Below are 17,192 nucleotides of genomic sequence, written 5' to 3' on the forward strand. Positions count from 1 at the left end.
TTTGCAAGAAAGGAAAGAAAGCGAAGGGCTGCTGGTGTGTGGATGGAGGCACAGATGCTGTTTTTGTAGCTCATATTCTCACTCTTGTTTATGCCCATTGTTTGTTGTTGTTTTTTCGGTTTCTGGCAGCTTGGGGTAAATATTGCCCAGGTGATATGTGTGGACATGAAACATGCTGAGACAATCTTCCAGCTGTAAAAGGACTCATCTCTGGCCATGTAATCCTGAGACTCAAATTTCATGTGAGCACCAGAAACTGAGAGATGCGTCTGAGTCCCATCAAATACTAATAGCGATGGATTGAAATCTTGGATCTGGATTTCAAACAGCCCAAAGTTCTGGGATTATTCAGCTCTAGAGGCTTGGCCAGGGCCCATCTCTGGCTCTGGAAGGGGCATATTTAAAACCTACACTTCAGGAGGAGTTTCTGTAACCCAGTGGGGATCCACAGGGAACATGATTTGTTACAGCACCCAGCTACAGAGCTTTGGCTCATCAGCTCCATGATTTTAGCTCTGGAGGGCCCCAGTTGACTCCCCAGTATGTGGAACAGCCAAGAAGATAGTCATCACATATCCTCAGGCTGAGTATGGAAGAAGCTACTATGTTAATTTAGAGCAAGTGGATTTGGCTTCCAAACAAATCAGAACTGGGCTTCTGAACAATTCAGAATTGGCTGTGGCCAGCAGCTTCCTCTTTAATCTCTGGCTCTGTGGCATGACATATAGAAATCTCGTTGTTAAAAACCAGTCAGCAAAATCAGGTCCTTTGGCACAGCACGACCACCTGGTTTTGTGCTGGAAGCAAACTTCAGTAACAATAATGCACCAGTCACATTGGAAGTGACTTGTGCAAATACTGATTGTCCAGCACTTTAGAGTAGGTGCTTCTGACAACACATTGAACCATTGTGGAAATCTTTAGTTTGTCATATCAGCCTGTCAGTAGGCATATCACAAGCATATCCTCCGGGACATGTCAGACCATCACTAGTCAGTACTTGGAAGAAATATAGAAAGTTAACTACATCACTGTATAATTTGAGAAAAAATGTTCTTTTTCTTTCTTTGGGTCACTTGTGATTAATTAAGACTCAGAATAGAGTCAATTTCTGCCAATGATGGAATTCCTCCTTGCTTTCTTTTGATCAGGATGACTTTGTGTCAGCATTCCGACAGGCTGAGCGCCGGAAAAATGCTTTATCAGTTGTGAATTCTGGAATGAGAGTCCTTTTCAAACCAAGCACCGACATCATAATGGACCTGAATATTTTATATGGAGGCATTGGGCCTAACACAGTCAGTGCAAGGAAATCCTGCCAGAGGCTCATAGGGAGGTACTGTATGACAGAAATGTAGTGGGCTCTATAAACCCTTGGTTCTGCCAAATTCTGCTGATGGAGACCGAAATGTAGAGATCACAGCTGTTGCACGTCTCGCCCACAGCCCCCACTGTCCAGAAAGTGGGCAGCAATAACAATGAAGTGGGAATATCCAAGATGCTCCATCCTGATACAACTTATGTCCTGGCAACCTCTCCCAAAGGTTCTCCTGTGAAGCTCCAATTCAAAGATAAAGTTCCCTTCTCCTGGTGGAACACGAACACCCATTGCCAGGGGTGAAGGAATTTGCCAGCACAGTAGCCTCTGCTAGAACATGGGTGCAATTTACACCTCACTGTCTCAGAAGTGGTGAATTTAACCCAATCAGTTTTAAATGACAATAAGTGATCTTATTAAAAACTGGATGACTGCATGTTTTCTATGTAATTATTGTAGTGTGTGTAGTAGTACGTATAATGAAACCTAATCGGACGTCAATGTGTATGATGCTGCAGAGCAGCTCTATAAAGAAGGGCTTAAGAAATCGACATTGCTAATTAGAGTGGGTTGAAAAATTACATAAAATAATCCTGACAATTTCCAACTTGTTTTTGTTCAGATGGATTTTGAAATTAACCTTTTTTCGGTTGGTTGGTTGTGCTTTAAACATTTTCTGTTCCTTTTTTTTAAATCAACATTTTTCATTTTTGGAAAATTAATATTTTTTTCAAAATGACATTTCAGTTTTGAAAGTGAAATGAAAGTGGAAATTTTTTACCAGTGTAAACTGGTTAAAATTGGCAGTCGAAAAAAATATACACACCAATAAATGAAAAACAATGACCAAAGTAACATGTCCATTGAAAATTTTCAAAAAATCAAAGTTTTCCTGAACATTTCTATTTTCTAAAAAGGGTCTATGTTTCATGAGAAAAAAAACATTGGAATGAAAAATTTCAACCAGCTCTACTGCTAATACACTATGATATAAATGGTTACCAATTAGTTGGAAACAAATAAGACATGTCTATGCTGCAATAAAACACCCGTGACTGGCCCAAGTCAGTTGACTCGGGCTCACAGGGTTCAGGCAGTGCAGAGTTATAAAACTGTGGTGTAAACGTTCAGACTTGGGCTGGAATTGAAGCTCTGGGACCCCATGATGGGGGAGGGTCCCAGAGCCCAGGCTGCAATGTAAGGCTGAATGTCTACACTGCAGTTTTATAGCTCCAAAGCCTGAGCCCCACGAGCCTGAGTCCACTGACACAGGCCAACCATTGCTGTTTTATTGCAGTGTAGACTTATCCTCAGTGGTCATCTTATTAAGGCTTGATTGCTGCAATCCTTACATGCACATAATTCCTGCTGAAATCAAAAGGTACAAAAGGACTGCAAGATCAGGCCCACGTGAATTAAACTTTTGTTACTCAACACTTTGGCTTTAGCTGCAGTTTAGAATTATAAATAAGTGTGTGTGTGTGTGTGTGCATGTCTGTTTCTCCACCAGGCAATGGAATGAGCAGATGCTGGATGAAGCTTGCAAACTGGTGCTTGGAGAAATTTCTCTCTCCCCCTCAGCTCCAGGTGGGAAGGTGGAATACAGAAGAACTCTGCTTGTCAGCTTCCTTTTCAAGTTCTACCTGGAAGTGTTGTATGGATTAAATAAAATGGTAAGTGGTTTCCCTCTAGGTTTGGACAAACTGACTTTTTTCTTGGAAAGGCTATTCCCAATGTTTATTACCAGATGCTCAGAACTCATGGTGATGGCTGCAGGCTAACTGAATGACTGGACTGATACATCCTTTACTGAATGCAGATTGTGCCCATACTCAACTCCTGCCGCAAGCTCGGTTATTATACCATGCTAAAGAGCCCTGCTAGGCTAAAATATTTGCTCATAGTTAGAGTTTAACATGTTCTCAGGGAAGCGCGAGACCTTTCATTGCCTGATGATGGAATTCCTTTAGCTGTAACAAAATGTTAGGGCTGTGACAGCACATTTACATTTATAAATAATGTTGCTTCTTTGAGATGGGCAGGTGGATGTTTTAAATACTAGATAGCCTGAGCAGAGCACATAACATGGAGAAATGGTCTGAAATCACCAACAGGGGAGCCTTGCATAGCTGCATCAGGCTGTCTGTGAAAAGATCCAGAGCAATGATGCAGTAAGGTACACCAATGTACTCTCTGGCTGCCGAACAGCAAGAGTGCAAAGCTCAAGGGTTCAAAGATCAGAAGATAACCACAATGAACCCATGTGATTTAATTCCAGCCTGAAATGTGCCCAGAACCCATTCTCAGTACATGATCCTAATGCCTTCTTGTGAACTATCCCACATACCATCATGTCCTGATAGGATCAGGAATACACCCACAGGGGAGATGGTCAATGTTGCACTCCTTGTTTGCCAGTTAGTTTCAAATCTGATCCTGTCACTCTTTTTACCAACAACCCCTTCCAGACAATGGACTACCCTCCAAGCACTGTGGGTTTTGGTGGGATGGGTTGGATTTTTGATGTCAGGTGACCCAGCTCACATTAAACGTTGTCTATAGTTTTACCACCTGTGTAAACTCTCCGACACTTTAAAAGGTGCCTGCTATGGCAAGTAAGTATGTAACAGAATAGAATGTTTGTGACTCTCATTTGCCCAGAATTCTATTCCACCTCACAACTATTTCACATCAGTGCTGGTGTTTGAGCTGCGGGAGCAAACTGGAAATCTGCTTCTTTAACATTTCTGTTTTTCAAAATTTGTAAATGGAAAATTTAGCTTTAAAAGCCGTGATATGACATTAGGGTTGCTAAATTGCCTTCCTTTCAGTATCCAGCTAAGTATCCTGACTTATCAAAGAAGAACATGAGTGCCCTAGGAGCATTTCACAGCGAAGCACCCCAGGGTATGCAAACATACCAGGTCAGTGAAGTTGCTTTCATAGAAAACTATGCCAGCTGTGAATTGTGACTGTCACATGCTGCCCTTGATGAGCATTATGCCTTCTGGTTTTTCATTCTAACTCTCCACTTACTGCATTGTCTCCTTGTATTTATGTCACCTTGTATTTAGCTGTCATACTCAGAGTACCTTTCCCAGACCTGAAGAAGAGCTCTATGAAGCTTGAAAGCTTGTGTCTTTCACCAACAGAAGTTGGTGTAATAAAGGATATTAACTCACCCCCTTGTCTCTTTCGTATCCTGGGACCAACACGGCTACAACAACACTGCGTTGCCTCTATGTCTTTTCAAAGGTTGTTTGCAGTGGTATTGTAGCCATGTTGGTCCTAGGATATGAGAGAGACAAGGTGGGTGAGGTAATGCCTTTCATTGGATCAACTTCTGTTGGTGAAAGAGACAAGCTTTCAAGTTACACAGTGCACAAGGTGAGTAACTTCTTGTAACAGTGGAGAAATGTCTGCAGATTTTGCACCCGTTGTTCTGGCAGGGTGTGGTGCTGCTTTGAGTTGGTTGGTCCTGGTCTGTATGGAGGTTGGCTCTGAGGATGAGCTTGGGAGGTTGTTTGAAGGCCAGAAGAGGGGGGTTTGGGAAATATTTATTTCAGGATACGGTTCCCATTGAGCATAGGTGCCAACATCCCTGCTTTTCCCTGGGTGCTCAACCTGCCTTCTGCCTCCAGCCCCACCCCTTCCATACGGCCCCACCCGCATTCCAACCCCTTCCCCAAATCCGAGCCCCCATCTCTTCCCCAAGTGTGCCATGTTCCCGCTCCTCCCCCATCTCTCCCAGCACGCTGCCAAACAGCTGTGTGGTGGCAGCTGGGCGGGAAGCACTGGGAGGAGGTAGGCAGAGGAGCAGGGATGCAGCGCACTTGGGGGAGGAGGAGGAAGAGGTGGGGCAGAGGGAGCTTGGCTGCCAGTGGGTGCACAAAAGCTAATTTTTTTCATTGTCATTGAGATTTTCAACAGAAAATGTCATGTTTTTGTCTGAAAACCAAAAGTGCTGAAAACTAACCCTTTTTTCACTTTTCAGCCGTTTTAAGCACTCTTTTTCAGCTGAAAATGTTTGCTTCCAGGTTTCTCATGAAAAATTGAAAATTTTTGAGAAAAGCTAATAATTTTTGTGGAAGTTTCATTTAGTCAAAAATACAATGTTCCATAGAAAAAACTTTTGACAGTAAATCTTTAACCATCTCTCATAGCTGGGTTGTTTCAGGCTATGTCAAGTGTATCACTGTATACAATGTTGTTGTAGCTGTGTTGGTCTCCGCTTATTAGAAAGACAAGGTGGGTGAGGTAATATCTTTTACTGGACCAACTTCTGCTGGTGAGAGAGACACGCTTTCGAGACAAGCTCTTCAGGTCTCTGTGTAACCTCAAAAGCGTGTCTCTCTCACCAGCAGAAGTTGGTTCAGTAAAAGATATCACCTCACTCACCTTGTCTCTCTCAGGGAAGTGCCTTAGCAGCTCAGCAGCAAAGAGCACCAGAGCTATGTACTGACTAAGGTTGCAATTACAGGCACCCAAATTTTCAATGCTATTAATTCAGGACTCTGAAATGGCAGAAGGGAAGGTTGACCAGGATTTAATTAGTAGAAACCTGAATGAGAGCAGTTTTGTTAGGCTAATCTATACAAGAACATAACATAAGAACAGCAAACTTAGGCTATTGCTAGATTTAAAAAGAGCAAATATAATAATTAAGCATCAAGAATGGTTTTCTTGAGGTCCAGCTTAATGGTTACAAGCAAAACAAAAGCATTTGGGGGTTAGCACAAGCCATAAAGAAATAAAAGAAAAACCTAATTGCATCTTCCTAGACATTTCCTGATCTACTTACATATCTGGGGTTTTCAATGAGTAGTTTCTAGGTATGATACTGATGATTTTTCATACCTCGCTTAAAGCTTTTTACAGCATAGTTTCAGCCCTGTCCCTGCTCTCCGGGAGAACAGCCACAGACTGACTAAAGGGGAGTCTTGTTTCAGTTTTAAAAAGTTCTAGCCTTCCCATTGGCTTTTTTGGCCAGCTGCCCACTCAGTTGGGGTCACTAGTTGCCAAGGTAATATAAATAAATAAATGACTATGTAGAATTTTGGGTTTAGATTGTTACCTATTAATGCCACAATATCTGGGCAATTTCAATGGGTGTTTAATGACACACTCTAATTGCAAAATGATTTCAGAAGGCATTCATAAATAAGGCATTCTGTAGTTAGTGTTTTGTCACGTTCTTATTGAACAGGATGTAGACCCAGTGCAGCCTCCCTAAGATCCAGTAGGACGTCCCATCATGCACCAGTCTGGGATTAAGCACGCCACTGGTGAAGCTGTTTATTGCAATGACATTCGTGCTGTGGATGAAGAGCTTTTCCTGGCTGTGGTAACCAGTTCCAGAGCCCACGCAAAGATTGTGTAAGTAAATAAAGGAGATGTAAGAAAAATGTTACAGTATGAGGTCACTTAGATGGTTCCTCCATTTTTTAAACAGATGTGGGTCATACTAATGAAGCATGTTCAGCTTTATTGGATTAGGGCTGGAATAGAGCATGGTGGAAAAGGAAATCAGAAAACAAGGGGTGGATGAAAGTGTAATTCATATGCAAAGAGGGAGTCTTAGCAGCTAATACTTTTAAACATGGGGTCTTATTGTCTAGAGAAGAAAAATGTACAGCTGGGGACAGGTTCCTTGTAGCTGCCTCAGTTTAAAGATTCCTCAATGACTGTTGCTCACTTCCTGGTTTTCCAGAATGTCCCTCTGAAGGTCTGGTCTTACATAAGGTTTTGTGCCATGTCCTCTTCACGGTACCACCTTGTTAAAGCATGCTGGTACTGCAGTGCCATTCAGTTACTCATTCCTACACTCACTGTTATCAGTCATCAGAGGGGTAGCCATGTTAGTCTGGATCTGTAAAAGCAGCAAAGCACCTGTAGCTCACATTTTCTGTCTCTTCTAGTCAGTGTTTTTCTTCCTTCCCAGCTGACTCTGAACTCCTTCCCTTTCCTTCTCTTCCTCACTCTTCCTCTTGCTATGGACTTCTAACCCCTTTTCCATTCTTGCTGTCTTTGGTTATTCTCCTCTTCACCCACACCCTCTTCCTGTCAGCCATTCTCTTTCCCTCCTGAGTGTGCACTGGCATCTTGCACCCTGATTTTCCCTTACTGCCAAATATTGGGCTGTAGCTGCACTGGGAATATGTCATGATGGGACATATTCCTGGGAATATGCCCGGCCCTGACATAGATGCATGAGTGCAAACCCCTGGTGTAGACAAGGAAAGGTGTGATTTGTGCTGATGTAGCTTTTACTCCTGCTCAATTTAGGGTAATCTGGCCACCAGTGGCTGGGATCAGGGAAAATTCCCACTGTAGTCTCAAGATCACAAATGTCAGTGGTATTTCTAATGCTAGAAATGCTATCAGCAACAGATGCTTGTTGCCAATAGCACTTCTCACATTTAATGAAATATGGTCTGCTCTCAGACAAATTCTCACAGCATATATGAAGGCACTGATTATCTGAACATAACCCCTCTCCCATACACAGTCACCATTTGGTAACGGAATCAACTCAGTGTTTTCTCCAGTTTATGTGTTGGGCGTGTTGCAGGTGATCTGCGTGGATCAGATTGTCTGTGCTGTGGTTGCAGAGTCAGCTGTTCAGGCAAAGCGAGGGGTTCAAAAAGTGAAGATAGAGTATGAAGATCGGGAGCCAGTACTGACCATTGAGGTAATAATCCAACTCTTTTTCCTTGTGTTGTTAAGATGTTATATCATTTCACTCACTGTTTATCTACTTGTGCAGGACTCTGTCGGGCTTTGGGTTTTAATTTGGTGTCAAATGTAGGTTTGTTTAGTGGGGGTGGGTTTAGGTTCTGATCTCATAGTGTAAAAATCCCTTGCACATTTTTATTTTTTGGAAGCATAAAAGTCTTTGCTTTTTGCTTAGCGGTTGCCTGCTCATCTAATGTATCAGAGGCTAATCTTTGCACAACAGGGATGAGATGCACAGCAAGGCAGTATAACACAAAAATGTGCACTGAGCACTTCCATCTCTCCATGGGCTAGATTCTCAGCTGGAGTCAGTATAAATCAGTACAAATCAATTGAAATCGAGTGTGACACCAGCCAACTCTAGCTGGAGATTTGGTACCACGTATCCTGATCAGTGTTTGATTTGGGGAGGTTCTCGCAGAATCAGGCCGGATCTCTCTCTCTCTCTTTCTTTCTCTCTCTCTCACACACACACACCTACCTACCTATCTACCTACCTACCTTTAGTACTCTTCTCTCATACTCACACGCACACTCACATTCTACCTTTAGTATTTCTAGGCTATGGGAAAGCAGAGGACAATGAGAACTGCAGAAAAAACCAGCAACCACAGAAAGCTGTCTCTACAAAGTAGATATTGTCCCACTGAGTCTAGTACCCACATCTGTCTATGCAAGGTGGCAGTTGGATAGATAAGAAATAATTATACAAAACAACAACCCTTAGTGCTGTCGGCAGAACTGCAGTTGAGTTGTACGGGTTCTTTTCTTGCTGCAGGATGCAATAAAGCACAATTCATACTTTGGAAAAGAAAAGAAAATAGAACAAGAAAATATTGAAGAAGGATTTAAGTCTGCTGATGAAATTATTGAAGGTAAATTGCTGCATGCACGAGGTGGGAAGTCCTGATGATTGAGTCTGATTTCCAACAGGTGTTTCAGGCCAAATTAGAACTTCAGTAGCGTTCTCACAGGAGCTTACCTTGGGCTTGTTATGACTAGGAAAAGAGCCAAAGTTTAGACTCGGTTTAACTAATATGTGCAATTTCAGATTGACCTAAACACAGCCATTTTCGTAGGTAGAACTCAACCCGCTAAAATGGAGCTAAAGGTGCATGTTACCCTCTAGGGAAAAGGTCACTTTTAGATCAGGCTTAGCTAGTACATGTTAGCTTAGCCCTCCTTCCCCCCCCCTCCCCCCCCCGCCAATTCAAACTCATTTTGACTCAAGATAAACCCTAGGGATGATGAGAGATCAGACAGCAACTGCCCCAATGCGACTCAGATGGCAGATCAATCAACGTTTCACTTTTATTAAAACAGAGGGAGAGCCTTTGGCCTCTTTTGAAACAAACAAACAAAAAATCTCTTCCCAAAGATTATACTGGTAACAGAGAGGACTTATATTCATCCTTAAAATAATATAGCCCAAAATAGAACAATGAATTAAATGTCTTATGGTAGATGACTCCATCTATTTAAGGGGTATGGGATCTCACAAAATAAGATTTAATAAAGAAAACAAAAGAACTAGCTTTTTGGCTTATGAAGAAATTGACAACTTTTAAAACAAGACTCAGAGCTCAGTGATTCGGCACTGATTTTGTTTGTTTTACTGTACTTTGAATAAAAAGCTCTGAGTATATGTTTTAATCACTTAATTCACATATAATTATTGTTTCTGATATCTTAAAACAGAGACTGCAAACACTCAACTCAGTGAAAGATTTTAACATTGCTGGTGTCTTCTCTACCTCTCAGTAGCACTTATTGAAATGTTATTTTGTAAATTCTTGCCGCAGTACTTCACCAAATCACCAAAGATATTCCTCTGTTTCCGTACTTACAGCACCTTTGGAGGGATTCTTTTTCTCTTTATTCAGCAGGGGACCAATGCCTTTTGACAAATATGTGCTAAATCACGGACCTAGGCCTTGAATTGCAGGGTTTATTGCAGGCTTAAGCCCTTCAAATCCAGTGCTCATTCCTCTGGAAGGAATGATCAGTGCCTTCTTTAGTCACAGTTTTTGACAGCATTCTTTCACTAATGGTGAAATAGTCCCTGTAGTGTACTTCGTTGCAAGAGGGATAGCAATATCTGTGATTTGTTAAGAAGTACTATGAGCTGAAGTAGCTACATAATGTTTTATCAGAGGTTACAGAAGAATATATGTATATGTTATTGTCTTAAAAAAATATAGCAACAGATCTGTGACTATCTAGGATTTCATGATTGTCACTGTTCCACATGCTGTTGTCACCTGAAATGAAGCTTGAACTCTGTTCCAAAAGCAAATGTTCCTACCCTTCAGCTAAAGGAGAATCTCCATTTGCTTTTAACAGTACAGGACCTAGGACATACAACTGAGTAGTTTCGCTTCCATCCAGCAGAGGCTAGTCATACACATAGGCTAGTCATTACAGTAGAATTCACATTTAGAGATGTCTAACTAAAGAAAAATTTTTAAGCTACCAAGACCTGCAGACTAAAGAATGCAGCTCTGTAATGAGCCAATGAGCTCAGTATAAAGACCCAGACAGTAAATACATGTTTGTGTGCCTGTCTTGCTGTTTGTCCTCCTTCAGTGTATATTACCCCCACTGCCTTCTACTGTCGTCTCTGTTCCAGTGTGTATGATAGTCACCTTTTTGTCACTGAACATTACACAACATACATATTGATGTCCTTGATCATGTCGCCCTCTTGTGGCTGCAGCTGTGAACCCTAATACTGCTACATGCCTCACAGGTGACTGCTAGTGCAACATCAACCCAGACTCGCTACAAAGGAGAAGAAATACAGAGTATCAACAAAAAGAGCTTTTGTAATGTGCTGATGGATTTCCATTCATGTAAGGAAAAGGACATAATAGGAAAGTGCCTAGACTAGGCAGAACAAAGGGCAATCACAATAGGCGAGTGGCATACAAATACAAAGAGGACAAGTAGGAAAGGAAGGGAAAAGAAACAAGATGGGAAGTTTTCCTCATCTTACAGAGAAATTGAAAAGGAGAAAGGGTTACAGTAAGATTATAGTAGCTAGAGATGGAACAGAGCTACAGTATCAGATCCCTTGATGGGGGAATGTATCAGATATTAAACTGACACCACCCTTACCCAGGAGAAGAAAATTATGCAAGGATTAGATGGTTGAATAGAGAGATTTGCTCCAAATAAACACATCAGGCTCCCACAGAAGCAAGTTAGAAAAACGAGATATAGCAAAATCATAAAAAGAAAGGAAATACTTATTTTTGTTCTGTGCAAAACTTTCTTGCACACACACACACATCTCCTGATCTCATTTGGCTGTAAATACCCACTGACACTTTTCCTGTGATTCTGACTATAACAGGTGAAATCCACATTGGAGGACAAGAACACTTTTACCTGGAAACTAACAATGTACTTGTCGTTCCAAGAGGAGAGGATAACGAAATGGATGTGCATGTGTCCACTCAGGATGCAGCACGTGTACAGGTAATACAATGCAGTTTTGGATAGCAATTTCTTCTCCATCCAAATAACTTTAAGGGTGGACTGCAAGGCCTTGCCAAGACCTGGAGTTCAGGCTTTCCGTGTTTGTCCTACAGCAGTCTGATGAAATTCCCAATGCAGATTAATTGACTTGGGCCTTGTTGGGTAATAAAGCCCTGTCTGCACTAGTGCTGTAATAATGGTTCTTGCAAGCAAGATGCTCCCTTGAGCTCCCAGTCCAGGGTAGACATGAATGAAGTATATTGCCAATTGATGTACAGAATGGTACTAATCTGTTTCCCCCTGCACACCCCCACAATCCTATCACATAGTTTTGTAAATTGGTTCATAACATTGTACCTCGCTGTCAACACTACACAGGAGAATACTGTTAGTAGAGATCTGCAATAGCAAGAATGATGTTTAAATACAGCTCCAGATAACACAATTTTAGAATAGTGTTGATGGAGGTCAAATTCTGTCCCAATTACACTGGTCAAACCCCACTGAAGTCAGTGAGGTAGTAGTGGTGTCGGGACCTGATGCTCCAAACACTTATTTAAGCAAGTTGACTTACTCATGTGAGTAGTCCCATTGAAGTCATGGGACTATGTGCATGAATGAAGAGTACTCATGTAAAACAGGGTTTGCAGGGTCTGTTCTAACTGAGCAGAATTTGAGCCAGGGCCTGTAGGAAGGAACAATTTTCAGTTCTCCAAGTAGATGCAGCCGTGTGTGTGTGCCCAGCCCATCGGAATTGGAGGAATTTGCCTAGCAATACCCATAGAGGAGCGGCGCTCACACCCTGTGACCATAGCCCCTCCCCTGGCTACATGAGGCAGTACAGTCCCAACCCTCCCTCAGTTCCTTCTTAGACGGAGCTCTGTGTGTGGTTTTAACCTCACAACTCCTCAGCTAATTTATGTTTTCTCTTGTTGTACATAGTTAGTAGTACCCTTAGTGTTAGGTAGAGTAGTGTGAGTTGTATTAATTTAGTTTTCCTCTGTGATGTTCTCACTGGGGTTTAAATATTCTCCTTCATGTGGGGGAGTGACCCCCAACACCGATCCCCACACGTGGTGCTTGATCTGCCTCGGCGAGGCCTACATTAAAGAGCGTTGTGAGATCTGCAGATTGGACTCAAGTGTCTCCGGACCTTTGGCTGAAACAGCACCTGCTCAGACAGGCCGTGCACCCTGCTTCGGCACAGCGGCCTTCGTCAGGTCGGAGATCACCCTTGGGTTCTGAGTGTGCTGCCGTTTCACATTCCGGATAGGGCGCCTCTCCGAAGAAACTGAGGAGCCGTTCCCTGTTGACTGATGTTAAGGAAAAGCATATGTGACTCCATTTTGGTTTGGGGCCCACCATTGTCTAAAAACAAGCACATCATGCACCAGGAGGCGTGTTCCTTAGATACAGCATTCCTGTGAAAATCCTCCTCCTTGTCTCCAGCCTGCCTTGACTCCCAGTATCTGTTTTTATGTCAGTCCCTAACTCCCTATCTCCTGGCCTTTGATGTAAGGCCTCCCATCCTGATAATAAAAGTTACTGATGCATGGCTTTAGGACCATGCTGTGTAATTAACATACTGGTTTAGCACTGAGGAAGGGATAGGTGGTAGATAAGAAAAGGGTTTGTTTATTGGCTAAGGTTTCCGATGTACGAGGGCAACATGCTTTGCTAAAAAGTATATAACCTTTGTATAATCTGTATTTGGGGTCCCCTCCTGGCTAGCAGTGGGGCACCACACTCGAGCGTAATAAACTTAGTGTTTTTTGGGAACTCTGCAGTTGTGGACTTTGTTTATGTGCCTCAGCCTAGATTCGAACTGTGCATGACCTACCAGGTGTAATTCGTAGCATTTGTGTGCGTGTCCTATCAGGGATTATTCGTAGCAGTTGTGTGCCTGTCCTACCAGGTGTAATTTGCAGCAGTTGTGTGCGTGTCCTCTCAGATATAATTTGTAACACTGAACCAAGAAAAAGGTCACGTAGGACTGATTGAAATTGCTCCAGGTCTCAGGGGGACTCTTCCACTTCCCTAGGAAAAGCGTGGAGTGGCATGGAGTTCATATGGGCACACAGGGTGGCACGGTTACCTCTAAGCCTTCCCCGGTACCAAGTAGGGAGGTTAGAAACCCTGTACCGTTGACTCTGGTTCCAGCCCCCAGGCATCCATTGACTCCAGTACTGACAATAGGGATGCCAGTATTGATTGTCTACATCAGTGGTGTGCCAGGCAGCTACAGACCTTCTGTCTTTTGATCCCAACCTCTCCTTTGTTCCAGGACTTTGCCAGGTTTGCGTCATCTATAGCCTTGTCAACTGAATGAGCTGCTGAACCCTCAGGTCTTTAGACACCGCACCCCATTGTTCCCCTTCCACAGATTGTGGAAGCAGGGCCCGCACCGGGATCGGTAAAGAGGCTCTTGGTACCGGGAATCTCCTTGGCACTGCTGCAGTCAGCACTGCAAATGTTACTGTGGTGGCATTCACCACCTTTGACATCAGTACCTGCAGACACTAGGGACTGACACCACTTCTGGCACTGGTATGCTTGGTTCCGTTGGCAGCACCACTTCCTGCCTCATTCTGGACAACAACTGGTTACTCGCTGCCTCTGGTCTTGCTCCGCCCTTATCCCACAGGTCCAGAGGCTCCTCAGTGTCGAGTTTGGGTCGTCAGCCTCCCACTCTCCATCTCCTGACCATCATTGGAGGCCATCAAAGGACTGTTAAGGGTACTGGGATTGGCGCTTGTCTCATGGTTGGGACAGAGGCCCCTGGCCTGGCACCTACTGGCCACCAATGCCTTATCCTGCCAGTGACCTCCATGGGCTCCATAGGATGCTCCTCGTTCACGGAGGTCCTGCTCTTCGTCTCGCTCAAAGGCGAGATTGCCAGCCAGGTCTGTGGTGGTGACCATCAGCCAGGCACCAGCGGTCCTTCTCCCTGGAGAGCCTCCAGAGTCATCCCATCCAGGTCCATCAGCCCTGGAACAGCATCTGGTTTTAGCCTAGTTAAGGGCCTTGTCTTCATCTCCAGACGATTCCATGCTGCCTGATACATCCTTCCCTTCAGTACCAGAGGATTTTAAGGCATACCAAGACATTTTTTGGTGCATAGCTGCTTCCCGTGGTATCCAAATGGTGTTGTTGCAAGAGAACACCCACAAATTAGTGGGCATCCTTTAGCCGTCTGCCCCTGGGAGAGTCACCTGCCCTATCAATGATTCACTGCTTGAATCAGCTAAGGCCCTCTCTAGCATGCCGGCTTCAGTACCACCATCAGCTAAGCATGTGGAAAAGCACTATTTCATTCCCGAGCAGGTATTTCAGGGGTTTACTCCCCATCTGGCCCCAAATTCCTTAGTTGTAACTGTGGTGAATGACAGAGCCCAGCAGAGCAGGTTTAAATCTACCCCGCCAGGAAAGGGACTTTAAACAAATGGATTTCATGGACAGGAAGATTTGCACCTTCTCTTCCTTACAGATGCAAATTGGTAACCAGCAAACGTTGCTGTCCAGTATGATTTTGTTAACTGGACAGCTATGTCAAAGTTTGCAGACTAGCTGTCTGAGTCCTCATAAGAGGAATTTCAGGCATTTGTAACTGAAGGATGCTTAGTGGCTAAGATGTCCTTGCAGTCCACACTAGATGTTGCAGACACATCAGTCAGGGTGATGGCCTCCATGGTCACCATGAGGAGGGCTTCATGGCTGCAAAATTCAGGCATTTTCCCTGATGTCCAGGAAGCCATTGAGGATTTGCCCTTCAACAGCCAAACACCATTTTCAGACAAGACTGACGAGATGCGATACTCCCTTCGAGAACTCTAGGGCTACCCTGCAGTCCTTGGGGGCGTACATGCTTGTGGCGCAGAGGTGCTATGATAGCATTCAGCAGTACCACGCCCAGTGCATGTTTGGGCAGCCTTTCCCTCCTCCAAGGCAGCAGGACTACCATATAAAGAGGGATAGATCTCACAGGAGAAAGTAGTCGGGCTCGGGGTTCAGCCAGTCCACACGCCCTCGTCCAGCATCCTCCAAGCGCCCATTGTGACTCTTTGGTCCAAAGCACTGTTCTAGTCGTTACTCCTCCCTCCTCATCTCCCCACCTATGGGGACAAGCTGGCCTGATTTCATAATGCTTGGGGCTTGATCATCACTGACAGCTGGGTCCTAAGCACTGTCAGATTGGGTTATGCCATCCAGTTCCTCTCCACACCTCCTCCCCACCCTCCTTCCCTCTCCCTTTTCACAGACCCATCTCAAGAGATACTGCTCCTTGAGCAGGTGTGTTTTCTGCTGTCTTTGGATGCAGTGGAGAAGGTTCCACTGGAACATGGGGTCATGGCTCCTAATCCCAGTACTTTCTGGTACCCAAATCCAAGGGAGGGTTAAGACTCATCCTCAACCTTTGTGGCCTCAACTAATATATCAGATACATGAGGTTCTGAATGGTGACTCCATAAACCACCCTTTCTGCATTGTCTCAGGACAACTGGTTTGCTGCTCTGGACCTTCAGAATGCCTACTTTCATGTGACGATTTTGCCGAGCCACAGAAAGTTCCTTTGATTTGATTTGTCATGGCAGAGCACCACTTTCAATACACAGTGCTTCCAGTCAGCCTCTCTTCTGCCTCTGGGTTTTAACAAATGCATGGTCATTGTTACTGTGTATCTCAGGAAGAAGAGAATTCACATATTCCCATATCTGAATGACTGGTTACTTAGGGGCAGATCCAGAGTGGAAGTTCTTGCATATGTCAGCACCACACTACGCTTGCTCAACCATGCTCATCCTGAACACTGGAGAGTCAACCAAGGCTCCCTCTTGAAAATCAAGTTCATTGGGGCCCTGTTAGATCCCAGTATGTCAAAAGCGTGTCTGCCAGCCAAATGTTGTCAGAGAATTCGTTACCTTTGCCTCAGTCTCAGCCTTCCACGACAGTTCAGATGTGTCTGAGGGTCTTGTGCCACATTCAGGTGGTCCAGTTTGCAAGGCTGTGCCTTAGCCCCCCTTCAGATGTGGCTCAGGACAGTTTACTACCCCACTCTTCACCCTCTAGACCAGGGGTAGTCAATATGCAGAGTGCAGGCTGTATCTGGATCACCAGATGCTTTTGAACGGACCCTGGAATCTTTTTATGTAATTATCATTATTTTTTTATTATTATTTTCTCTGGAGTCTGGACCTTGACTATACCTTGACCAAGAAATTTGGACCTTGACAAAAAATAATTCATAGATTCATAAATATTTAGGTCAGAAGGGACTATTATGATCATCTAGTCTGACCTCCTGCACAACGCAGGCCACAGAATTTCACCCACCACTCCTGCAAAAAACCTCTCACCTACATCTGTGCTATTGAAGTCCTCAAATTGTAGTTTAAAGACTTCAAGGAGCAGAGAATCCTCCAGCAAATGACCCGTGCCCCATGCTACAGAGGAAGGCGAAAAACCTCCAGGGCCTCTTCCAATCTGCACTGGAGGAAAATTCCTTCCCGACCCCAAATATGGCGATCAGCTAAACCCTGAGCATATAGGCAAGATTCATCAGCCAGATACTACAGAAAATTCTTTCCTGGGTAACTCAGATCCCACCCCATCTAATATCCGATCACAGGCCATTGGGCCTATTTACCATGAATATTTAATT

At 43.9% G+C, this 17,192-nt stretch overlaps 1 protein-coding gene across 1 annotated transcript in view; it reads left to right on the forward strand.

The window, feature by feature from the left end:
* Nucleotides 1-17,192, forward strand: part of LOC102932261 (aldehyde oxidase 2-like) — a 98,639-nt gene that overhangs the window by 38,938 nt on the left and 42,509 nt on the right. The window contains 8 exon segments of the mRNA XM_037912807.2: nt 1,152-1,336; nt 2,829-2,991; nt 4,150-4,242; nt 6,525-6,694; nt 7,827-7,836; nt 7,890-8,009; nt 8,832-8,928; nt 11,409-11,533. Coding sequence (XP_037768735.1) covers nt 1,152-1,336; nt 2,829-2,991; nt 4,150-4,242; nt 6,525-6,694; nt 7,827-7,836; nt 7,890-8,009; nt 8,832-8,928; nt 11,409-11,533 — 963 coding nt within the window.

Source organism: Chelonia mydas, chromosome 11, assembly GCF_015237465.2.
Source record: "Chelonia mydas isolate rCheMyd1 chromosome 11, rCheMyd1.pri.v2, whole genome shotgun sequence".
Lineage (NCBI taxonomy): Eukaryota > Metazoa > Chordata > Testudines > Cheloniidae > Chelonia > Chelonia mydas.